This window comes from Pezoporus flaviventris, unplaced genomic scaffold, assembly GCF_033815535.1.
Source record: "Pezoporus flaviventris isolate CSIRO_AGI_PZ_B2104156 unplaced genomic scaffold, CSIRO_AGI_Pfla_v1 ptg000007l, whole genome shotgun sequence".
NCBI classification, from domain to species: Eukaryota; Metazoa; Chordata; class Aves; order Psittaciformes; family Psittacidae; genus Pezoporus; species Pezoporus flaviventris.
The window spans coordinates 53,754,387-53,779,097 of NW_026892555.1; the positions used below are offsets into that span (position 1 = coordinate 53,754,387).

Sequence of the window (24,711 nt, forward strand, 5' to 3'; positions counted from 1 at the left end):
TTCACTCCTCAGCACAGCAACACACACTTCATCTCACTGCCTGCTACCCCCGCACGGCCGCCTCTCAGCCTGCGCGCCAACCTCTGCGGCCGTGGCGGCGGCAGTGGGCGGGGCAAGGCGAGGCGGTGACGGAATCGCGTGACGCACGAGCCGGCTGGGCACGCCCAGCGCCTGCCCCGCGGAGCTCCGCCCCCCGGCTGGTGCTCGCTGGCCGGTAGGCAGGCGCGGGGCTGTCAGGAGCTGCTGAGCGTGGATTGCTGCTTCTGCCGCCCCGCTTCCCTCCGGCCGTGAGGAGAGACTGCGGCGGCCATGAAGATCTGGAGCTCGGAGCATGTGTTCGGGTGAGGGGCCGGGCGGGCGGGGAGGGCTGAGGGGGGGACCGAGGCGCTGTCCGGCGCCTTGCTGGGCTGGGCCGGGCCGGGCAAGCCGGGCCCTGCCCGGGTGAGGGCGGAAATTGGAAGTGCCACGGGTGCGGCTGGAGGAGGGAGGCTAAGAGCGGTAGCTCCTGACTGGTTATACCGGCACGAAGGCTTGACAGGCAACCCGGGTGGGGGAGGACGGGGGACTGGTCTGTGGTGGCGTTAAACCCCTCCGGTGACGGGGTGGGCTGGCGGTGTGTCAGTGCTTCCCCCGCTGCGGGTCCTTCATCACCTTCAGCTTCTTTCTCCTGCGTGGTCGGGCTTCCGTGCGAGAGTTTCTCCCACCGCTTGCGGCTGGAAATGCCATTCCACCTAGCGGTGGTAGTGATGGGGGTGGTCCCACAGCCGAACTGCTTGGGAAAGACGTGGGTAATTAAAGAAAAACATTTTTCGCATCAAAAGAAAACATAAATCCCAAACTACTGACGTACTTGACGATGTGTTCCAAGAGGTGTGGACAGAGGGACAGTGTATCTTACCTTAGCTGTCAGATACTCTCAGAGAAATGCCTAGCAGACACACATTAAGTGATAATTGAGTAAGTTTTCTTACTGTCAGTCTTTTTCCACATCGAAGACACTTTGAACCCGGTTCTGGCCATCCAGTTCCACTTTTGTGTAACAAGGGAGCAGTAAGCAAAAGGTTACTGTTACACATCAACAGGTATGTCACAAGATTTACCAGGGAGCTGACATGAGGAAGCAGCAGTTCCAGTGCAGCTTTTTAAATGCCACCAATAACTCATCTGCTACAGGTCTCTTAAAACTCAAATCCTGAAGAGCATCAGAGGTGATAGTTCTTAAAGTATGTGCCGTTTTAAGCTTCCTTAATTACATTAGCACAGCTGAATTTTCAAGGCTAGGCTGCATGGGACTTTGTGCAACCTGGTCTAGTGAGAGGCATCCCTGCCCATGACAGAGGGGATGGAACTGGATGATCCTTAATGTCCCTTCTAACCCAAGCTATTCTATGATTCTGTGAATTCAAACTGTAGCTTCTAATATGAAATGGCAAGCAGAGGCTTGTAAAGGCTGCTTGCATGTGGCGTAAGTTCTGGGTTTGAGATGAATATCTGACGCCTGTGAAACAAACCTGATTTTTATTTGGTATTATCTCATCAAGATCTATACTGGAGCACCTCTATCTTACAGTGTCATGTGTGCGGGATTAGATAGTTCAGGCGTTAATAAAATATTGTTGTGCCTTATCAGATCTCTGATCCTTTAGATCCCTCAAGGACACTTAGCAGAAATTTATCATTTTCTGTTTGTGACTCTTATGTTGATTGTGACGTACAGTCACTGAAGATAACAGGGAATGGTCCTCCAGCTCTTCCTCTGATGTAGGAACTATGGGCTCTGTTTTTCTGCTTCTACCAATAAAGCCAAAAGACCTTTTCTCACTGTTGTTGGGACTTATTTTCCCAAGCTTCTGTTTGTTCTGGCAGTGGTGTACAGTTGATGCCCTTCTGTACCAATCTATTTGAAGACTAAAAGTAGTGTTCTTAAAAATCAAATCCATTTAGGGCCCTAAGTGCAAATCTTACATACAAGTTGGCACCCCTAAGCCTTCTTAACTTAGATACCAGTAGTTAATTTTTTAAAAGTACTTCTAAAGGTTACAAACCTTTTGTTCCTGATCTATAAGTTATTCTTAATGTAGAAATCATTGCTTCAGGCAGAATTTCTGTAGTGGATCAAGGCCGTAATTTCTCTGTCCTCTGTTTCAGAAGGTACATAAAGTCCCACAACAAGAGCCGTGTGGGCAGCCTGGCCTCCAGGAGTGGGGCTGCTCTGATCCCAGGAGCCTGAAACTATCAAAACTTATTTCATAAACGCAGTTCTGTGTTGAGAGCTAACAAGCTGCTGGAAGCGGTAGTAGAAGTGCACACTTAAGGCAGTGAGCTGATAACAGTTTCTGAAAATCTGATTTTGGGGGGTTTTATTTATTTTGAACTTCTTGATTAATTTTTTTTTTTAGTTGAATTAAATTTTGCTTTGCGTTTTTGCTACAGGAAGAAACAGAAGCTAATGATTTCTTCTTGAATTTATTTGGTGTAAGCAAGGCTATACTTAAATGTTAGGTCAGGTGGCTTTTCTGGTTAAGCTCTCAAATGCATTGAGATTGAGCCATCTCTGTGGACAGCTACCCTGTCATTGTGGGGCTTTTGCACAACTAATTGGAATGTTACGTGTAGTAATTTGTGACTGTTGCTCCTTGCTGTCATTTCTGTTAGTGTTGGATTAACAATTCCTTTCTTCATTCTGGAGAAAGGAGTATTATTTTTTTTTCTGTTTGTGTGTCAATACTTTCTTATTCCTTTCCCAAGCACTGCTGTATTCTGAAGGGACTTCTGGGAGCTAGGGAGTTGTACAACATGTGCCATACTACACAACCCAGATCCCTGGTTTATTATTGTCTAAATAATTGCAACTGAATGGAAAATGGTTACAAATCCTGTCTCCTTTTTACAGGCACCCCTGGGATACAGTGATCAAAGCTGCTATGAGAAAATACCCCAACCCAATGAATCCGTGTGTGGTAGGAGTGGATGTCCTTGACAGAACCCTTGATAACCAGGGGAGGTTGCATAGCCATCGTCTCCTCAGCACAGAGTGGGGATTGCCGAGTATTGTAAAAGCGGTACGCTTTGACAGTCATAATGGTTTAGTAAGGCTGTGATGCATTTTTATGTGGTCACCAGAACTGGAGCTGAATTCAAAGTAAAAGCTTAATTTGTAGGCAGTACAATCAGTATCACATAAGCTGTAATTAGTGTACCTAGTGGCGAGAATATGTTGTAGGCTTTATATGTCTATCCAGTCTGTATATCTATACATGCCTTCCAGACTGGTCTGTGTCATGCTATATGGCTGATGCCATCTGCAAGGATGTAGTCTTGCCAGTGATCCCACTGTTGTGGTATCCATTGATTACTTCTATTTATTTAGGGCCACTAGAAACTTGACATTTTTGTGTTTCAGAGGCTTTTTTGTTTTGTTTTTAGTACTTAACTTTATTTTTTTATTTCTTCCTTTTCAGATTTTAGGAACAAGTAGAACTCTGACTTACATTGAGGAACATTCTGTGGTAGATCCAGTGGAAAAAAAGATGGAGCTTTGCTCAACTAATGTGAGTGGTAGCTTAAGAAGTTACTGGTAATTAGATCTGGAGATTAGATGTTTTGCTCTTAACATTTAGGAATGTGTTTGCATCTTTTATCAGGAGGTGGCAATTTCCACATCTTAGTTGGCATATTAGCTGGTTCTTTTTTATTCCTCCTTCTTCTTTCCACAAATAGGAAACTTTAAATACTTTGGGATCTAACATTTGTGGTTCTTTTTTAATTAAAGGCTATTTCTCAGAATTCCTATGAAGTAGTTTGACTTTAGATGAATAATTTGTTCTACATTATGCTGCCATTTACAACAGAAGTGATAACTTGAAATGCCTTTTTTCTCAAGATGTAAATGAAGTATAATGCTGTATCCTGGGAACTTGTTACTATCAGATTTAAAGTAGAGTTGTCTGTAGAAGAACATTGTCTCTGTACAAGATGCATTGTCTTTCTGGAGTATTAGTTTTCTGTACCGTCCAAATAGTGTTACGGTGGTCTTGGTCTTGAAGAGCCTCTCTGGGTCACATGCCATAAATCAGATAAGACTCAACATTCAGAGAAAACAAATGGAAAGCTGCTTGTGCTTCGTACTGTGAATAGGCAGTTAGACTGATATAATTAGATCTAGAACAGGAGAAGACCCATCACCCTTTATAGGTCTTTTTGTTGACTGTGTTCTGGATTTTATATTCAATTCACACTGCTCTGTCTCTGACATTGGGTGAGCTATTGTTGAGTTGTGTTGTTGATAGCAGAAAAACGAAAGGGAAGTGAGGATTTAAGCTTTATTTTTTCTTTTTAAGATTACTCTCACAAACTTAGTGTCTGTTGATGAGAGACTGGTTTACAGGCCGCATCCTGAGAACCCTGAAAAGTAAGTAAGGATATTTTTGTGCTTTTTTGTACATAGGAGACATTTATGCTGGTCCAGTTCACTTTAGGTGTTAACTTTTCTTTATTCTTTTACAGAACTGTGCTAACTCAAGAAGCAATTATTACTGTTAAAGGCATTAGCTTGAGCAGTTATCTGGAAAGCTTAATGGCAAACACAATATCTTCCAATGCCAGAAAGGTACATCTTTATTCTGTTTTCTCTCTCTCTCTTCCCACTCCTACCTTTTTTTTTTTTAAATAGTAATGTCAATCACATGTCCTGAATACTACATTTAATTTTGCTGAACTCTGTGCACAGTTTCAACTCAGCAACTAGAATGTAATTTCCCAAAGTATGAAAAGGTTTCACTACGAAATCTTTGTTTTTTAACTAGAAATTCACAGCAGAACAAACTTCTGTGTTCATGCTACATAATATACATATAGCATATACACACTGCTAGTTGGTATTGTTTTGTTGGGTTTTTGGTATTTTTTTCTTCCAAAGCACCTTTTTAAACACTAACTTCCTGTTTCCAGGAGTTAGTCCTAGTAGTGAACATAATTTTTCTCGTGAGACCTCACTTGGAGTATTGTGTACAGTTCTGGTGTCCTCAATGTAAAAAGGACATAGAACTGTTGGAACAAGTCCAGAGGAGGACCACGAGGATGATCAGGGGACTGGAGCACCTCCTCTATGAAGATAGGCTGAGAAAGTTGGGACTGTTGAGCCTGGAGAAGAGAAGGCTGCGTGGAGACCTCATAGTAGCCTTCCAGTATCTGAAGGGGGGCTATAGGGATGCTGGGGAGTGACTCTTCATTAGAGACTGTACCCCTAGGACAAGGGGTAACCGGTTAAAACTTAAACAGGGAAAGTTTAGATTGGATATAAGGAAGAAATTCTTTACTGTGAGGGTGGTGAGGCACTGGAATGGGTTGCTCAGGGAGGTTGTGAATGCTGCATCCCTGGCAGTGTTCAAGGCTGGGTTGGGCAGAGTCTTGGGTGACATGGTTTAGTGTGAGGTGTCCCTGCCCATGGCAGGGGGGTTGGAACTAGATAATCTTAAGGTCCCTTCCAACCCTAACTATTCTATGATTCTATAACTTTCTTTTCAGCCTTTATAATCTGGATTTAACAGTTAATGCTAGCATATTATCTATGCTGCTTTGCCACTTATTCCAGTTACTGTACATTACTGAGCTGTCTCCTTGCCTTTGCTGAAAGTAATATAGTATAAGCAGAGGCACATTCTTTGAAGAGGTGAAACTATGCTTCCTTTTGTAGATAATACTACACCAACTCCTCTGTCTTGCAGTTGCTTTTTCTACTTGGCTTGCAGCCATGGAGCTGCATTTCAGCACAGGCAGAGCTATGGGACTGCTTATTCTTGGGAATTTCATCCTGTACTGCTTTGGGGGAAGGTGGGAAAGAAATGGAGTTGCTAGAGAAGCAGAGGCATCACTGCTTAACAGCAGGACAAATGTGCATGAAATCTGAGTTAGTACTCTGCATTGCTGGGGAGGCTCAGCATAGTAGGAATCTGGCCCAGGTAACTCTTACTATGTCAGGGAGCCTGTGCTTTGGCCAGCCCTTTGTCCTTGTGAGAGATGTTGCTTGGCCAAGGCAGTGTAAGTCAACTTGATAGAAGGCATTGACCAACTAGATCATAGAGGAGAGAGATTCCTTTTCCTCCTTCCTGTGTGCTTCTCCAAAAATGAAAGGAAAACAGGTTAAAATCGGGAGATGGGGAAGGAGTAATTTCTAGACACAAGAAGAGTAACTTTAACTAGCTGAATGTTCTCTGTGTTTGAAAGTCAGAAATGGAATGTATTTCAGATAAATTACAGTTCTTCTCTGATCCAGTTTCCATTTAAAAGTCTGTGAAGGTCATATATTCTTGAAAAAGAAGTCCAAACCCTGGCTCATAACCTGACTTCAGGCTGACTTGGAGGTAGCAAAGCACTAGCTAGTTGGAATGGCCAGATCAACTAGGCACACTTTAAAGTGCTGTTTGAATTCTTCTTGTGGCATCTGTCACATTTGCATGTCTCTACTGAACTCAGAGAAACAGTGTGAATATTGCTTGGTACCTGTTCAGGTGTTGCCTGTGTCAGAGCTTGATTTGTTTTAAAGATTGTTCTTCAAGGAACACACTGGCTTACAAGCTTCTTGCAAATCAAAAAAACCCTTGTCCTGTGTGATTCACTAAAAAGTCTCTTTAGAGATTTGAACTTGACAGGAATTTATACTTGCTCCCACCAGCCCTTTCCTTGCTTGCCAGAAACCTACTGTGCTATTACTAGCTCTTCTTGCATATAGTGCTATGCCTCTGTGCTCTTAGCACCCCACTTAAACTTCATAAACGTTGCTGATAAATGTTTTATTGTTCTGAAGAAATAGGAAGTTTGTGTTGAGATTTTGCTCTGAGCTAGAAGTGGCAGATGATGCATTATTATTTTTACTGATGATGGAAAATCATTTGCCATACGTTGTAAATCTTTTTTGTGTTACTCCAGGGGTGGGATGCTATTGAGTGGATAATTCAAAATTCTGAAAGCGCTCTAAGCTAGCAGTGCTCCACATCTCCAGTTTACTAACTAGTGGTAATGCCGGCATTCTTCTTGGTACAGCATTTCAGCTTTCTAGCAAATATGTGCATGGATTGTTGTCATGTGAATTTCGTAAATTAACCTGCATGTATGCTCTATACATTGCATACAGGAATGGCAAAAATGTTCATTACACTGCAGCTGCAGAGAGTGGGAGTAGGTCAGATCTAGGCTGGATCCTGTGCCACTGGACAGCCAGCTTGCTGCAGGCCTGTCTTGTGCCACACTGTACTGCTTTCCAATGAAAGTGGAATGATGACTGCAGATACAGGCATGTGTCTGATCTGGTCCTAGTTTCTGTGATTTCAGTGTGTCAAACTGACACCTGAAGAAAATAATAAATTGGTTAGTGACTGGAATTGGCATTACAAAAATAAAACAGAATTGTATTCTTCGGATAGAAAATTTATTTATTGAAACAGATTGCCTAACAGGGGTGATCTTTTGCAGAGTGAAATCATATTTGCTTTTCTTATGCCTAAGGAATATTGTTGCCCTTCTGTGAACTTCTGTGGAAGCCTGTAAGAAGCTTGAAGCTGCCAGAATGCCAGGCTGTTCATGTTTTCCATTGCTCTTGTAGTTACATTCATTTTGGTAGTGATGTGTCCCTCAAGCGATGTGACTATGAAAAAATGTGACTTCAAGGTTGAGAGAACTGAGTGTACTTGCCTCTGTGCAGACTGTTTTCCTTCCACTAGTCAGTGTAGCCTGTCTCTGTCATTCCTGTGTCGGCTTATGCTTGAACTAGTAAGATTCCTTAAAAAAAAAAAATTATGCTGCTTCCCCTAGTTAAGAACATGGGGTTTTCTACACTGCTTACTTTGAGATCAGTGTATGCCCTCAGTGTTTGCTTTTACGTTCTCATTCCACTAAGCTTTTATGGCTGTTTATCTGGAAAACATCAACTCTAAAGGCTTAGCATTTATCAGTCACTTAAGCTCCACCAACAGATTTTCATATGCAGCCTTTGGTCTGCCAAACACATCATACTGCAAACATATGCAATAAAGACTAATATAATATGCATGCTTTGTTATGAATGTGCTCGCTTGATTGCCTACTACAGAATTTGTTGTGCAGCGTGAAACTTTATAGACCAATCCTCTGTCAGATTTTTTTCTAGTAACTGGTCAGTCCTACAGTACTTGGAGCCTTTGCATCTGGTTGAGATTTGTAACTTAATTGCCTGTGCGGAATATTGCTGCAGTCTTCCTTGCCAATATCACAAGTTTAGCTGCAAGCTATAGTATATCATGTATGCAGGTCTAAAGAGATGTGCAGACCTGGGTAGTCTCAAAAACTGAAGTAAATATCTTGATGCTTCACTTGAATGTCGTGGATTTTTTAGATTCATTTTATCGTATCAACAAATATATCAACTAAACCACTATGGTTTAATTAGTTTTTTTCTGCTGAGCATTTTCTACATCAGAGGTGTTTGACTTTCTGACAGGTCTTCTACATGCAATTAGACATATACATCTAAGCTGTTGCTGGCTTACTCAGTTTTCTGTGCCTGTCACCGAAGACAGGATGTTTTAACCTGACTTTTAAATATCTAAATGCATCCTTACTGAAAGATGATTCCCACTCTCTCCCCCCACTTTGTTCCTTACCGAGCACTTCACTCAGCTAATTCGTGGCTACTCCTGCCTGGGTGCTCTTATGCATGCTTTGCTGGTGTCTCCAGGTCTTGCACAGGATGGTGGAAGTTACCACCTGCTGAAGCATGGTCGATCTCATGCTCAAATGGAAGGATCTCAGAAGTGAAATCATACTCTTCTAATGACTTTTTCTAGCAACCCAAGTCTAATGACTTTTTTCTAGCTTAAACTGGACAATTTAAATCACACTTTGTTGAATATTCTTAGTATTCTTAAAAACATATTTTAAACTAAGTTAAACATACTAGTTCTTGACGTAATTCTGGGTAGAGCTGAATGCTCCTTTCTGAGCTCTGGCCGAGAGCTGAATGTTGTGATATGTAGATGACTTTTCTGAGATCTGCCTGCCAGTGCAGATATCATAGCAATTAGTGTTGCTCAGCAAGTTGCTATGATATGAAAAACATACAGAGAAACAGAGTCTTTATTTCTTTTAATAGACTACACTTTGCAGCCTGGAACTGGGCTTTTTTATATTATTCCAGAGTAATGTTTCTAGACACAAAAAAATTCTTCAAAAGTATGTGTGGGTTTTGGTTTGACTTGTTTGTTTGAGGTTTTCAAAGCTCTTTATGCAGATTCTTGCTTAGAAGTTCATAATGAGCAATGGCAGGTTCTGGACACTTTATGAGGTTTTTTGTTCACTTTATTGCCTCTAACGCATGCAACAAAAATAGTCTATCATAGTTCAGAACAAAACTCTGTGTGCCAGGTGGGGTGTTCCTCTCCTTTCCCTCAATCTCTGCAGAGGACCTGAACACTGACACTGGCTCTCCTGAAGGCTTAGGACTTTGGGAGCTCAGACCCTTTATCTCCAGAACTGCTCTAGACTTGGCCAAAGCCTTGTGGCTCCCAGTTACTGCTCCCCACAGTTTGTACTTCTTACTCTTGGTAGGGTAATAGAGGTGAATGTCTCTTGGCTTCTCTTTAAGAGAAAGAAGGTCAGGCATTTTCCTGCTCTGATGCCATCTGCTTGTTTTGGCAAAGGCTGTTATTCTGCGACGGTGGAGCTCTGAAATCTTACACTTTTATTTAGTTAAAGTGCTTCTCTTTATATTCTTGCCTTCATCATGTGTCTGGCTGCATGCTCATCTTGTGGTCATTGGGGTGCAGCTGCTACAGGGTCTTCTTAAGGCAAAAGGTTTTTTACATGCTTATCTTGCTGCGTTCCCCAGCTCTTACTAAAGCATTGGCTGTCAGTGTCCAGCTTTGAAGCACTCCCACTCTGAGAACTGAACAGAGAAAGACCATACCTTGATATGAAACATGCAACTGTAGTCTCACAGTTAGTCTGTTTTACATGCTGGAAGTTACTGTGCATGTATGTAGACTTCAGTGTGAGTCCATCTCTGAACTCTTGCTAGGTATCAAATCAGTTGTTACTACTTCAAAGAGCACTTGGAAGGCTTTCTTTCTTTGTCCTGGATCTTCTCAAAACCTGCGCATGTAACCTGGTCAATGAATCTGAGAATAGGATCTAGGCTTTGCCATAAATTTGCTGATATTCTGTGGGAGTTGGGAGCAGCAAACAGTAAAAACAGCCTCAACCTTACATAAGGTAACTTAACTGCTGAATTAGGCTTTTTGCTGAGGTGTGCTGCTGGGAGCTCACACACCAATATTGCATTTACTCCTTGCTTATGGCTTAAGCAAATGCCTTTGCAGTGAAATTTCCATCAGAAGATGCTAAGAAATTATCAGTATAATCTGGTATTAAATTATGCAGGGCATGAAATTAATTTGAAAACAAATTCCATGTCTGACAGAGGAAAAACTATAGAAACATGAGCAGTGGTGGTGTATGTGTTCTGATCCTAAATTCCAGTATTTTCCTGGCAGGGTCGGGATGCCCTGGAATGGGTGATCAGCAAACTAAACACAGAATTGGAGGAGCTGAAGTCAACACGTGAGGGGATGAAACCAGCCATGGCAGCAGCATCAACAGAAAAATGAAACCAAAAATTCCAGGGAAGTGACAGAAGAGTCTTATTCTCCAGACTGCTTTGTAGATCTCCCTGCCAAGGCTGATCTGCACAAGTTTTATATATTTATAAGAATTTTGGATCAGCGGAAAAGTAACCTCATCTGTCATCTCCACAGCAGCTCCTGTTGCCTACTGTTGACCTCCTGCAGATGCTCTTTTTATTTAAACCATTTATTTTTAACACTGGAAACAAAACATTTAGCACATTTGAAACTGCCTAAATGTGCCTTTTCTAACAAAATTCAGAAGTATGTTATATTTACATCATCTTGGGTTTTTTGTACTCGAACTTAAAAAGAATGCATGTGTGGTAGTAAGTTTTCCATGTGAACATTCACTCTGTGAAGGGTTGATAGGAACCATAGCACTGAATTTTGTCTGCTTTGTAATCTGATAGTGTCTTAAGACACTTCAAGGGAACTACTTGAGTCAGAACATGATAGAATTAGATACCTTATCGAGAGGATCATCCCAAGAAGCTAAAACTTGTGTGGTACTGACTTTTCTTATCTTGTTTGAAAGTGCTGCCTGAACATGACACAGGGATACTTTACCTCTCAGATGTTTGTATCCAAACAAAGATAAAGTTTCTGTTGATGTTAACAGCCTAAACCAGTTTTTTGGTGGGGAGAAGGGTATAATTTATTTCCATATTTATTAACTTGTCCTAGTTCCTCCCCTCCCTATGAGGAGAGGAGTTGTAATTCCTGGAAGGTGCTGGAAAATACTTCTCATATTTATCTCTAAGGGTACTTGAGGGCTACTTGAACTAATAGACTGTGCTGTTCCACTGATCCTTGCTCTTCACATCCTGTCTTAACTGAAGGAGAGACTGATGCAATAAACAGAAGAGCTGAAATGAGGAATAAGCAGGAAATCTGGGATGGTAAAGTTTCATGAACATGCACTTTTCGTGCCCTGAATGGAGAAAACGGGACTACAAGGAAAATAAATGGACTCTCCTTTTTGAGCACTTTTACTAACTACTGATTACCAGCGTAACTGATTTTTTTCAATGCTTTTCCACATTGGTACAAAATGATTTTAGGATAATTTTAAATACTTCTCATTATCTGGAAAAGTACTCCGGTACCTGTGAAATTGCTTCCTATAAAGCGTGCAGAAATATATAGGTACCAGTCCTAACCTTCTCTGATGTTCACAAGGTTTTCATATTTGGTCCAGATGTAGTATATGTGGTTAGGGCATTTTAACCTATTTTTGGTGTTCACACAGAGTGAGCTAAGTGTTGCAAGGATGTTTACTCATTCAAGTGGCAAGTAGGTGTTTAGGAAGCTGTTAAAGAGAATGAGTAACTTCTAAAAAAACTAGAAGAGCAAAGTGCTGGTCACTGTTTTGATCTGGTAATTCTACAGTGTCTGTAGCTTAAGGGAAGTTTCAGCGTTTGTATTCTGGGTAGTTTGAAAGTGAACATTAATTTGGGTGTAACTGTAGTCTCACTAAATTACATGATCCTAATGAAGAAACTTAATTTAAAAGTACATATGTACATATTAGTTCAAAGCAATTAAATTAGTAGCTAACATTTACACTGCTCTTTTTATATGGACCTAAAGTCTTTCTTATTTTGGAACAGAAACTTAGAGCTTAAAGACTGACAGCAGCTCCTTTCCAGAAGACACACTGGATAGCTTTGGTGCAGGTCAGTTGCTGACTGCTTCCCAGAGGAGTGATGCCACTTCCTGGATAAGGAATGCAGAAGGTGTTCTAGCTCCTGGTGGCATTCAGCTGGGAAGGGGAGTGCAGCTATGGCTGAGCTCTACAAACGAAAGGAAAAGATGAGTAAGTGTCTGTGCATGTGGAAACCTGTACTGCAGCATTTCCATACATGCCTACTGGAGATGATGAAAACATAACTGTCAGGGGGTAGAAAAGTCTTTGGAGAGGTTCATGTACTGCTTTGCTTTGCAAGAAGGATTGTCTAAAGCTGCTTCTTGCATCAGGTTTGAAATAGTTACTTAGTGTTGTCTTAAACCTGATTTGTGTATAGCACCTACCAGCACTAGCTGGTGTTCCAGGAAAGCCACCACAGGCTCCTATGTTCTCTTCAGGGCCAAACTCCTCTGCTGCACCTTGGGTCAATATTAATTATCCATCAGTTTTCTGGATTACATGCTTTGCACTTTGTTTCCTTCTTCCAGAAACAAATCCTTACCTATTTGTGTTGCAGCATCTCTGTTCTGTTTCATTCCCCACTGATTTTGGGCTGCTTCCACTCTGCATTCCGTGCTTCTTGTGTCCAGTTTGTCTGCAGCTCACTTGCTATGGATTACTACCTTGCCTGCTTGTGCTCAGTCATTTTCTGCTTTTCTCTAGGCTAAATGGGAGTGGGGAAACTTTGGGTAGGAAAAAGACTGATTTCCTCCAGAAGCCAGTTCCATCACACAGCTGCCTGTCTGCATTGCTGGGCAGTGCTGCTGCTCTCACCTTGTCTTTGGGCTAGGTGACACTGCTGCACCTTCCGTGGCTGCTCATTTTTCCATTGTGTACAAAGGACCAGTGCTCACACTTGGGACCAAGCAGGCTCCAGTGTTTAGCAGGTGAATTGCTTTTTAATTTCCTGTTAGCTTTCACATGCACTTTTACTCTCCTGCTTTGTGCCCATCTAGTTTGGATATGGGGCACCCACCCTTCTTCTTCCTTGACCATGTGACTCTTCTATATGGGATCTGATAGGATCTGTACCTATATGTTCAGCCCTACTGTGCATAACGCTGTTTCTGAAGCACTCCAGTTCTGTCACTGTTACAGTCTGAGTTGACCCTTGGTGAAAAAAAAACCCCTACCTTTGTAATTGCTTCTCTTGGTCCATCCCTAGGGAAACTCCCTATCTTTATTTACTGGAAGTGGCTAAAAAATATTTCTTGAAGTCAGTTTTGTGTCGTGTGCATTGACAGAGGTGTCTGCCAAAGCCAGAAAGCTGCATGTGAGGGGAAGTGCTAGGCTGCTTGTGGGACTGGGGGAAGGACCAAGGAGAAGGAAGCTCAGCACATGTAGGCATGCTCATTAACAGGTGGCAAGTGCCATTTTGAGTAAGAATTCTGCACTTGGCGGGGTGAAAACAGGATTAAAGATTTGTGTGTTGGGGAGGGAGGATGTTTGCTGCTGTTGTTCAAGGCACTGAGGTTTGCAGTTCAGTGTTTCTCAGCCGTTAGGTTGCAATTCAAGAGAAAGGGAGTGGGGGTTTGGGTGTAAGGAGGTGGTTTGGTTTGAAGGAGTTAGTGCCAGCATATTGGGTCTACAGCTTGGTGAGAAGTGGGACTGCTCACCCTCCCCGGTAACTGCAGCTGTGTTGCACATGCCTGCTGTGGAAGGATGAAGCTGGAGAAGGATGAAGTTGGAAGGATGACTGCAGGGAAATAGTGAGGGAGCATGGCAGCAGTGGTTCCCAGAGCATGGCAAATGGGCCTGTTTGCGATCACTTGGCCCTGAAGGATCTTAAAGCTGTTGAAGATGCCAGGCTTGAGGTAAACTCTGGTTTCTGATTAATGTCTGGTTTTCATGTTAGTGCAGACAGGCTCATGTTAGCAACAAAAAGCATTAACCTAAAACAGTGTAATCAGATGCTCTTGTGTGTAATGGGTTTTGTGTAGATTATCCATTTTCTTATTTTCCTGACTTGTCCTTGTGCCACTAAGTCCTCCATGCTTCCCCACTCTGCTTGCTTTTTTCGCCCCATCAGGTCAGCAGACATGATGAGAGGAAAGTCATATTTGTTAGGAAAAGGGGCAATCCTAGCGTAAGTTGTGGTATTCTGTAAAGACGCTTATCACAATGGAAGGCACTGAACTGCAGCACATAAGGTGTACCAGGAGCTGCTGTATCTGATGATGTAATGAAGGAGCACTGAGATGACCAGTGACATTCTGTGATGTGACACTTTTCATTTACATCCTCAGGTGGAGCAGTGGGTAACACTGTTCCTATTCTTGTATCTTCCTAGATTGTGAGCTGTGAAGGGCAGGACTCTGTGAAGTGTCTGTGTACACTGTGGTGCTATCTTAAATAAATGACATCCTCCACTTAAAAAACCACTTCTGGGTGTAACTGCTGAGATGTGAAATGGGCTGTTGGTTTTCAGAGAAGGCTCAAGAAAATTTACTGGGCTCAGTGTGTGCTGGGTAAGCAGCAGTACCAGGTAAGCAATACCAGGTGCCCAGGAACTCGCTGCAAACCACACATCCTACTGGTCAAAAGCTCTGCAGGCATCCTGTGTGCCTGAACTGAGTCCAGCAGCTGCTTCATTTTGTGGCTAACAGGAAGAAGTCATCTAAACTGATTTGTAAATCAGACCTGATTTCTCTCATAAGCTCTCTTCTTACCCCACCCACACCACTTGCCACTGGTCAGAGCCATGCAGGTTATGGAGTGGCCTTTTAATCCAGCTCCAGATCTGGGTCATGCTTTTGCTATGGATTTATTCAGTGAAGAGGCATTTTTATGAAGCACAAGTCCTGTCCTCTTCATTTTTCCACAGTGGAGATGACTGAGGCATGATTCTCATTTTACTAGAAGGCACCTGCAAGTAAAACCCTCAGTAAGGGTTCCTCATTTGGGTCCCTGCTGGCACAATACTTCCCCTTCTTCTATTACTTTGTGTCTAACCTTGTTAAATCCTGCAGCAGCAAAGGTCTGGGGCTCTACCTGCCCACACAAATGTGGAATGTGCCCTTACCAGCTGTGCAGTGTAAGAAAGGGTGTTTAGTGTCTCCATGGTTGGCTCAAGAAAGTGTGAGCAATGCAATATCATTTTAAAGAACTTTTTATTAGTAATGCATAAACAAGAAATTCATTTCAGTACCACATAACATGAAAACAAGCAAAGACAATTCTGTTGCCTTTCTTTATCAGAGCTGATGCCCCTGGTGTACCTGAAGCTGCACTGACAGGTGCAGTGACAGCACAGAAGCAGAAAGTCAAAGTGGAAGGGTTTGTGCTTTGGTCCCTATTAGTGTCCAAAAAGTGCATCTCCTGTTTGGGATTTTCTTTTTTCCCCTTTACTAAAGGAGGGGCCTGGGTAGAGAGAACCAGCTGTAAGAGAAATAATACAGTTCAAATGCCCTCCTTGTTCTTTGTTTTGCTTTCTGATTCACAGGGAGTGTAACCACCACCACCCTCCACAGCTGGATGCCTATTTTAAATGCCTAGACCAAAGTTGGGCCTTGGCCTCTACCTGTCCTGTAAGAGGGGCCATGAGCATGCAGCCTCTCTGTTGGCACCTGCTTCCTCCCAGCCTTGGAAGCCAGTCCCCTGCAGAAATTGCACCAGTTCATGCCTATGTCCTTCAATTCAACAGCCCCCTAAAATCCAATCTGACAAGCCCATTCTGCATTGTTTGGCATGCAGCCTCTCCTTGCATTACTGGGTCTTTTCCACCTATGAACAAGCCTGGCACCTAAAAAGACTGTCTATCTGCTTTAAAATGTGTTTTTGATTCTATCAGCCTGAAAAAAGGTATGTTCCAAATGGCTTTCTCTAGACTTGTTCTGCTTTGCAGACTGCAGCAGCTTGTGTTGTCTTTTCAGGCCGCAGAGCCCTGGCTGCCTGCATCAGCTCAGCTCAGCCTGGCACTGCCAATGAAGAACAACCTCACCAAGAACAAACTGAAGTCACTGAATTGCAGTCGAGTGCAAATACACAAAGCCATCACCACATACAATTTGCTGTGTCTATTTTGTAACTATTTAGCTCCATCTCCTGGTGATGCCCTGTGACATGGGTTAAGTGCAGACTACTGTAGTAAAATTCATCTATCTCTTCAGCAGCGGCTCTCAAAACGCTTTAAACGGTTGTACCCACATTGTCACCCATTTTCGAAGATGGGGACCTGGGGCACAGAAAATCTCACTGCTTGTGCCAGCTCTGGGCTGCTGGAGCTCGTGGTGCCACTTGATGCCCACTCTTTGCACACAGGAGCTGGCACCAGCTCTCCCAGCAGGAGTGCACTGGGGTGCTGGGCTCCGTGGAGCTGCCATGAGGACAGTGCTCATGAACTTACACGTGTGTGTCACGAAATGGGTTGTATTTTGTTCAAGGCCAGGCTGGACAGAGGCTTGGGCAACATGGTCTAAGGTGAGGCATTCCTGCCCATGGCAGGGGGGTTGGAACTGGATCATCTTAAGGTCCTTTCCAACCCTAACTATTCTATGACCCTATGATATCAGCCTGAGCTAACACCCCTCTCTCATGCTCTCCTACCAGGAACTTCTGGTGAAGAGCAGGTACCCCACAAAATCTGAAACACAGGAGTAAAAATCAGACAGAAACAACCAAACAGATCTTTATAGCTGGAGTCGATAAACATTCTCAGATTGGCCTTAAGATACATACATACAAAAGAAGAAATAAACCAGAGCAGCTCCAGGTTGTCAACATGGAAACACTGTAAGATTCTACAGTAACATTAACATAATCCATACGCCGTAGCACCGGAGCGTGTGGTCGCAGCACCGTTCCCCCATGCCTGTGTGCTGTCATTGTATCACCGGCGAGACTGAGCTCATAAGAAAGACATTCCCAAAAGATGTACAGAGCTGCTGGGTGAGGTAAAGTGTGAAGGTAGCCAGCAGGAGTCTAAAAGTGGAGCTTCTACATTAGTTTTAACCTATAGAGCATGCAGCCAGTAGCTAACTGTGGAAGTTGATGCTGAACTTGCCTTGGGGAAACAGGAGAGCTTGAAAGAGAACAACGTAATAGTTGTGCTAAAAATGTTCTCTCCACTTCTGGTTTAAGAACTCAGAACAATCAAAAACTTCTCCAAAAGACTGCGGCATTTGTCTCCCAGAGATGAGGGATGGAGAACTCCTGAAGCCTGTGCTGCATGCAGGATGAGCCTCAGCTACACACCGTCAGTGCTGGAAGCAGCAATACACTGGTAACGGAGGGAGGAGGCTGGGAGCGATGCGTGGGCGCTAATGGCATCACTGGAGTTACACAAGCGGTTTTATTGCTATTCTAAGAGTGCTTTGACGTTTCCCTCCCTCCGTGCAGCCCAGCCAGTGCTCTGCTGTTATTCGATCATTCTCATTAACAATTCTTTGCCAAAAGCCCTATCCAACTGATCTTACAGAACTATAAAAGCATGAAAAAGGAAAGAGGCAGAACCTTTAAATCAGCTTCCACATCAGTAATTAACACAGACAAGGGCTATAATGGAAAGGCTTTTTATTTTTGCCGGGTAACACCCCTTCTGTATAAAGGAAGTAATGGGGAAAGGGATAAAACCAAGAAACCTGCCCAGCACCACTGTCACCGTGAACGTTTGGAAGCTGGGTGTGAGAGCTGCAGCACAGCCTTGCTCACTTCCTCCATCACCAGCGAGCAGCAGAGCTGGTTCTTAATTCTCCACCACCAGGTTCACACACAGAACAAGACCGATGCTGCCAGTGGCATTTTTAACTCCTTGGGCCTCCTACGGGATATTCAAACAGACCCTGGGTGTATTGATAAAGCTAAAACAAAATAGAAGTTTTTAAAATTCATGGCAGGGAGCTTTCTGTGCTGGTCCTGCATTCTTGTCAGCAGTAATTCCAGCTAAAATGCCTATGGAGTGCAAACTGTATTAGGGGGCTGAATGCTTTAACAAAGATAACAGCCAATACACATAAATAAGACTCATTTCCTTTTTAAAACATCATGGGAAAGTCAATTCCCACTGCGTGATTGATGGAGACTTCCTAAGTATTAAATATATTACACATATTTACAAGCTTCTGATTTCATCCTCTTGACGCTGATGTGAAGCTCAGAGCGTAACTAGGACGTGCCGGGCAGCACTGCAGGCTGCGCAGGCGAATGGCTGCAGTGGATTTGGGATGCGAGCGCAAGCATCGAGATGGAAAGCTAAAAATAGCCAGTTCTGCAGCGAGCCCGGCAGCCAGCAGAGCCCAGCTCCTTCAGCTGCACCCGACCAACCAGCCTGCTGCTGGCTCTTCTGCAGGATGAAATGCCAGGATAATGTGGAGCAACTGTGCTGGGGAGGAAGGGATGGGAGGGAAGGGGAAAGGCAGCCCTCCGTACCATGTTTTTGGGAGCCTGCCATGGCATGTGCCAGCAGCCCAAAGGGTTCCTAGGGAAAAAGGAAGGTTATCCAGGCCCTGCCCTGCGGCAGCTCTGTGTGGGGAACACGGAGCAGTTCGTACAACAACTGTGTTGTTGTCCAGTGTTTGCGCCCTGCCCAGCACAGCAGAGCCCAGGCTGAGCCAAGGCAGACAGAGGCTGGATCCCCAGGCTCCGCTGCTTCCCCAGAGCTGCCCCGCACACTGCCAGGGTGGACGGTGGCACAGGGATGCTGTGAGGGACTCTGCACACTCAGGATTTACTTAGTCCTGCCTGCTCTGCAATAGCCTAAATCTCTCTCAAAGGGGAAAATAAACATGCTGGATACTCTGCACCTGAGAGGCTTGAGGATTCCACAGAACAGGACTACGAGCAGAGGACTGAGCAACAGAAACACGTGGCTGGGGCATTTCCGGGGTAAAATGACCAGAACAACGACAGGGGAGATGCAAAGTGAGATTTCCTGCATTTCCTTCAGTCTGGTTTTCCTGATGCACTGTGCAGCAAACACATGGCCAGGTTTTGGCACAGAAACAAGAAAAAGTGCTGATGTGACTGAGATCAGGTGACCCTTCCAGCAGCTGTAGAGCTTTCAAATCAGCCTGTGCTGCTCACCTCCTGCAATCCTACATCCTCAACTCATGCCAGTACTCCAGGTGCTTCAGCGTGCAAGACACTTTTCCAGAGGTACCCCGAGGAGAGGGCCCTGACACCTCACCTTACATGGGACAGCTATGGAGGAGAGTCAGCCTTGAGCCCTGCTTTTCCTGCTTGCAAGGGTTCAGAACCAAACAAACCCATTATTTCAATAAGCCCTGCACAGGCAAAAATTCTCATGTTCCAAGGGGGTGTTTAAAGAAAATTAAGGACAGGCGAGTCCCTGGGAAGGTTTAAGGTGACTTTTGCATGTGCTTTACAAATCAGCTTAGAAGATATGAGCCGCTGCTCCAAAGGCTGCAATGTAACATGCAAATAGACTCTGAAGGAGAAGCCTTGGTGCCCTGGGCAGCAGGGGGTGGCCAGCAGCGGGACTGGAGCCCTGGATTGTACACTGGGTAGAATCAAGCAGCCCTGGTGCCCCACAGGCCCACACTGTTCCTCACCAGGGGGGGATTTGGAGAGGAGAATCTGTTTTGACTACTACAGCTTTAAAACCATGTTATGGGGAATCCAGTCCCAGCTACTTTGGAGCAATTCTGAGGTATCTCTCATTAATCCGAAGTATAGAAATGTTAATAAATAGATCTGAAACTTTTCTGCTATGTCATTCTATCATACACTGCTATATAGATATTAAATATGCCTCAGGGTATTAAAAAATTATGAAAAAGTTACAGTAGTTGATTTTCAAGTATGAGTAACTTGGCTACGTCAGCTTGCTCTGAAATCCCAAAAAGATCCAGCCCCGAATTATTGCCTAAACTCTGGCTATGCCTGGATTTAAAAACAAAAGTATTCTGAGTATAAAAAAAAAAAGTGCAAAAAAGCATGAGATGTCAGTTAACATTGAAACATTGCTGGAGCTTCTGAACAAGCAGCCTAGCACTCTTGTGAGCGAGTCAAAAAGGGAAAAGGAATGAAAAAGGATTAAAGAAAAGATTGCTCCCAATCTGAGACAGCACCGTCCCAAATTTCAGCAGAACACGAGTTTTTACAGCCAAGTTATAAACCCCAGGAAAAATGGGGCTCTCAGTGAATATGCTGTCAGCCATAACTACAGAAGTATTTGTGTGCTCCATTATAATACAAATGTACACCTTACCCACCATTTTGTCTGAGTAACCAACTTCACAGGTAGTCAGTTACAACTAGAAGCCTCCCTTATTTCCCATCCTCCCCATAAACTGTACAACTCTGTCTACTACTAAAATTCACTGCTACTGGTAGTCAGCATCATACATTCAAGATAGAACATAAACTACTAAAACCTGCTCAGGAGACACTCAGAAGTACACTAAGGCTTAAAAAGTACAGCAGCTCAGGGGAATGGCAACCCCACTGGTGAAGAGCTTTGTCGTGTAGCTTGCCCCAGGACACAGCCGCTGTGGAGTGCTGTGCTGAACACTGATCTCAGAGCAACCAAAACAGTGCAAAGAAAGAGGGGTCTGACCACAGTCACTCACGCTCCGTGTCTGGTGTGCGATACGACCCTTTGTTGTTTCAACTAGGACATGAGCACTACTAGGGCGGTAATGCCAATATGACATACTGTTTGCTACTGTGCTAACACTGACGCTTCGTTACATTTGGTTCTCCATGAAAGGTACGTTTGCAGCTCATCTCCTGGAAAATGATTCAAAGCATGGTTAAAAAAAGACTGAAAGCAAGAAAAGGCTTTCTAGTTTCAACACATAGATACAAAAGAGGCAACGATTTCAAACTATTGTTTTTCTTCCAGTGCGAGCAGCTGACCCATTGTGTACCCTCCCACAGAGATCTAAACAACGCATTCTGTGTCTCTGGGAACCACTGCAGCAGGAAATCCTGTGATCTAATGCAAATTCAAGCCAGTCACGTGAAACGAAGCAACGGAATGATGATCCGGTTTCAGTGACCTTGCTCATAGATGATGACCTCATGAAGACAATAGCAAAGCAAAAGGCACGAGGCTCAGATCTCATTGATAGTCCTTTCAGAGGGGCAGTATTCGGAGGTTCCGGGTGACGCCATGTAGAAGGATTGTGTTTTCCCTTTTAACCTGGCTCGCTTGTTGGCCAGGGATAGGCTGCGCCGGCTTGAATTGATGATTTCTGAAATAAACTTCTTGCAGTCCACACACACCTCCATCGTGCTCCAGTCCTCCATTAACTCTTTGGGAAACTCTTCATGTGACCTGTCCACAGATTTGGACCTTGAGGTCAACCTGAAAGGCAAAAGAGCAGGACCTGTCACATTATTTAGCAGCGTGGCAGGGGAACCCAAGGGACACCTTTAGGAAACAGCACATCAGAATGGTCTTGATTTAAATCTTCCTTTCTTCTGTCCCAAAAATGACACCAGGAGATCAACCAGCCACCAGCTTCTGCCTGCTTTGGCAAGATTGCAGGGTCACTATCTGAGTCCATGTGTAACATTTACCTAGGCAAAACCAACCTCACTAATAACTATAAGTAGAGGATATGCTTGGCTAATTTGCCATAGCATCACACACTAGTGATTTATGCAGAGGGTTTATACAGAAGATGCCTTCAAAAAAGAGCATTTATTTTATATTTAATTTCTGGGATTAGCTTTGGCAACCATCTGTCTAGAAGATGTAAAACCAGTAGGTAACTTCATCATATCTAAGTGAAAAAAATAATAACCCAGAAAAAATTAGAATTAAACAAAATCAGGAAACAGAAGATAACTCTGTGCAAGACATCACTGAATTCCCACTCAGTGATTCTTGCCTGTGAGATTCATCTCAGGAGAGTCTATTTTTCAGCTGTAATGTGAAAAAGGTGTAAGACATGCTGTTCTGCTTTTCTCTAAATCAAAGCAATGAGTGGAAGAGACATGGATTTTCAGGCTTCAGAAAAGTTACTACGAGCATTAGAAACATTGATGACTACAAACCAGGTAGAGAGAATCTTAATGCTTGATAACCCAACATGAAACACTTTGGAAGCATTTGCGATAGCCACACGTGAGCTGGGGTCGTTTCTCACCTGGACATGCTCTGCAGCGAATGGTGGTGACTGGTAGAGGGTTTCTCTGGCCTCATAAAGCTCTCTCCTCTTTGTAAGGTTGAAGGTCCCAGTGAGAAGATGGGGAGAGTAGAATATGGCTTGGATGGCAACCGCATCTTTGAGAAAGGCAGAAGAGACATGCAGCATCATTACAAAGATTACAGCCTTTTAGAATGGCCCTAGCCAAAATTTTACTTACTTACTTTTTTGCAACACTGCGAGCATACAGGCCTGTGTAAGAAAGCAAAAGCATGAGTCATTTCATTGGGAAAAATTACATTTAAATCAAGAATAAGGGATAAATGTTTTCAGGAGTTATAATCCTCGATTTTATTTTTAAAGCTTCTCTAATGTGCTAACTTCAATAAGAACATGAAGCCAAAAGCAAGGAGAAATGGTAAACAAGAACTACAGCTGAATTTAAAAATAAATCAGAGAAAAGCAAAAGCAAAAGCTGTTCTTCCTCTAAAGAAACCTCCTTTGGTAAGTGAGACAGTAAGTCAGTGAGTCTATAGTTCTCCTCACTTACTGCCTCACTGTTCGTATTTTTCATTTTGCTTGCAGACAACTCCTTTTCCCTTTCCCCCCACCAATACTCCAAATACAGTCCAAAAGGGAAATGGCCTTGGAATGTTTTCCCCTACAACAGAGATTATAGAACTGTTGGTTCAGGAGACTGAGTAAATTCTATCTCACTCTCCCGTAAGCACAGAACAAATGAGTGTTTCTCTCTCTTTTAGCCAAGAGTTTCAGCCTAAGGAATAAATCTGTCACTTAGGAAGGAACTGGTTTTGTATATGTTTTTTTAACATCGACTGTTATAGAAATAAAACCAACCAACAGTATGCAGCAGAAACATTTGAGGGTTTGTAACATATAAATCAGTGGTTTTCCCTCTGAAATGGTACTCATGTATTAACAGATATTAAATATTTACCTCTTGCAGAATTGACAAGTGTAAGACCAAGTAAAGAAAGAAAACCTTCTTGTTCGACAGCAAAAGCAGAGCTGAAAGAAGAACAGAGGAGTCCACAACGTTAGGCAAAGTCCCGCATAGCAATGACTGCATCTATCAGTTGCTATCAACAGGCCCACAGCTGCAGTACTAAACCCAGTTCTGGGTCTGTACTTCTAAGATGATACTGAAAAGAATGGTTCAGAATTGCATCCTTATATATTTAGAAATACTCTTATTTTACCTAAATTAAATACTTGCCAGTTAATTATTAACTTATTTTTACTTATTTTTCACTCACTGATTTTTTTATCATTATTACACAAAAAAGCAACAGGAAAGTCAGAGTAACAGTAGAAAGGAAGGGCTACTGCTACAACTGAACAACACAAGAACAATTGGGCATAAATTCATCCTAACCCTCTTCACCATCTGGGTCAGGTTCTGGGGCACAAAATTTTTGCCTGTGATAACATTTGATCATGTTCTTCCTATCCTACATTCTTTAAAACTAGAGGAGGTGCAGGAACAAGGTGTTACAGCAATGTTAATTTGAGCAGACTGCTTTATAGTGGGATAATAAATCCCATATATACGGTTTGTTCAGAGAAGATAGGGATCAAGCTTAAGAATATTTCTAGGAAGGAAAGGCATTGAACAATGAAAAATTTTGCAGTCAAACAGAAGTTGATAGACTGAGATCCAGAGACTCATGCGAGGCTAGACAAATTTTGTTAGAAATAAAAGTGAACAGTTTAAAGAATCAACTTATTTTGAGGTTTGATGAAAGCTCATTACTAAGGTTTATACATCATGACAGCAGGCATGATGAATCTAATGAATGACATTTTAAGATAGTTGCTCCTCTGTTTTAAAGATATTACAGCTTAAAATTAAACCTGTGCGCTAGACAGAGGTAGGCCTGTAGGTAAATACACTGTGAAGTCAAAGTACACTTGCTGGAGGTGTTCAAGAAGCACAAATCAAAAGTAGGAGAAGGGGACACTGCTTCTACTGGTGAATACCGATTCCCAATCTGCAGTTAATGGGTTTTCTAATACCAAACCTCCTTCCAGGGTCATACATTGTCTGACTTCTCTAAAGCCTTTCATTCCTTTTTTGCTTGACAGTAAAGATTCACATGAAAACCTCACTGTAGTTTCCTATGGCTATCTGTAGTTCCATTTTCTGGAATAGAAATGCTAATCAGTACTGCAGAAGGCAGGGAGACAGAAATCGCTTCAGTCAATGACGTTTAAGAACATGCACATATAGACATGGTCTGAAAATTGTGAATGCTGCTGCATTTTTATAGACAATCAAAACAAATAAGGTATT

The 24,711-nt window shown here is 43.1% G+C and overlaps 2 protein-coding genes across 10 annotated transcripts in view; one reads left to right on the top strand and one right to left on the bottom strand.

Moving 5' to 3' along the window:
- The first annotated feature begins 179 nt into the window (after positions 1 to 179).
- PRELID3A (PRELI domain containing 3A) lies at positions 180 to 21,332 on the top strand. 6 transcript variants are annotated; one of them, XR_009742593.1, is made up of 8 exons: positions 180 to 341; positions 2,894 to 3,062; positions 3,462 to 3,551; positions 4,341 to 4,411; positions 4,507 to 4,609; positions 10,524 to 10,916; positions 12,266 to 12,471; positions 21,146 to 21,332. XR_009742593.1 is itself a non-coding variant. In XM_061448829.1 (7 exons), the coding sequence occupies exons 1-6, from the start codon at positions 310 to 312 to the stop codon at positions 6,979 to 6,981; spliced, it is 519 nt and encodes a 172-aa protein (XP_061304813.1). In that variant the 5' UTR covers positions 180 to 309; the 3' UTR covers positions 6,982 to 7,014; positions 10,524 to 10,661. The 6 variants fall into 6 exon arrangements, 3 of the variants coding, with proteins under 3 accessions (XP_061304813.1, XP_061304815.1, XP_061304812.1); XR_009742592.1 differs by lacking the exon at positions 21,146 to 21,332 and adding an exon at positions 15,785 to 17,783; XR_009742594.1 differs by lacking the exons at positions 12,266 to 12,471; positions 21,146 to 21,332 and adding an exon at positions 6,928 to 7,035 and having other exon boundaries at positions 10,524 to 10,645.
- The window catches only part of SPIRE1 (spire type actin nucleation factor 1), a 125,719-nt gene continuing 122,123 nt past the window's right edge, over positions 21,116 to 24,711 (bottom strand). For all 4 annotated transcript variants that reach the window (XM_061448824.1, XM_061448825.1, XM_061448826.1 and 1 more), the window contains 4 exons: positions 23,356 to 23,426; positions 22,622 to 22,649; positions 22,398 to 22,534; positions 21,116 to 21,610 (listed from right to left, as the gene is read on the bottom strand). In XM_061448824.1, the coding sequence (XP_061304808.1) occupies positions 21,358 to 21,610; positions 22,398 to 22,534; positions 22,622 to 22,649; positions 23,356 to 23,426 (489 nt within the window). In that variant the 3' untranslated portion in view covers positions 21,116 to 21,357. The remainder of the gene's footprint in view (positions 21,611 to 22,397; positions 22,535 to 22,621; positions 22,650 to 23,355; positions 23,427 to 24,711) is intronic.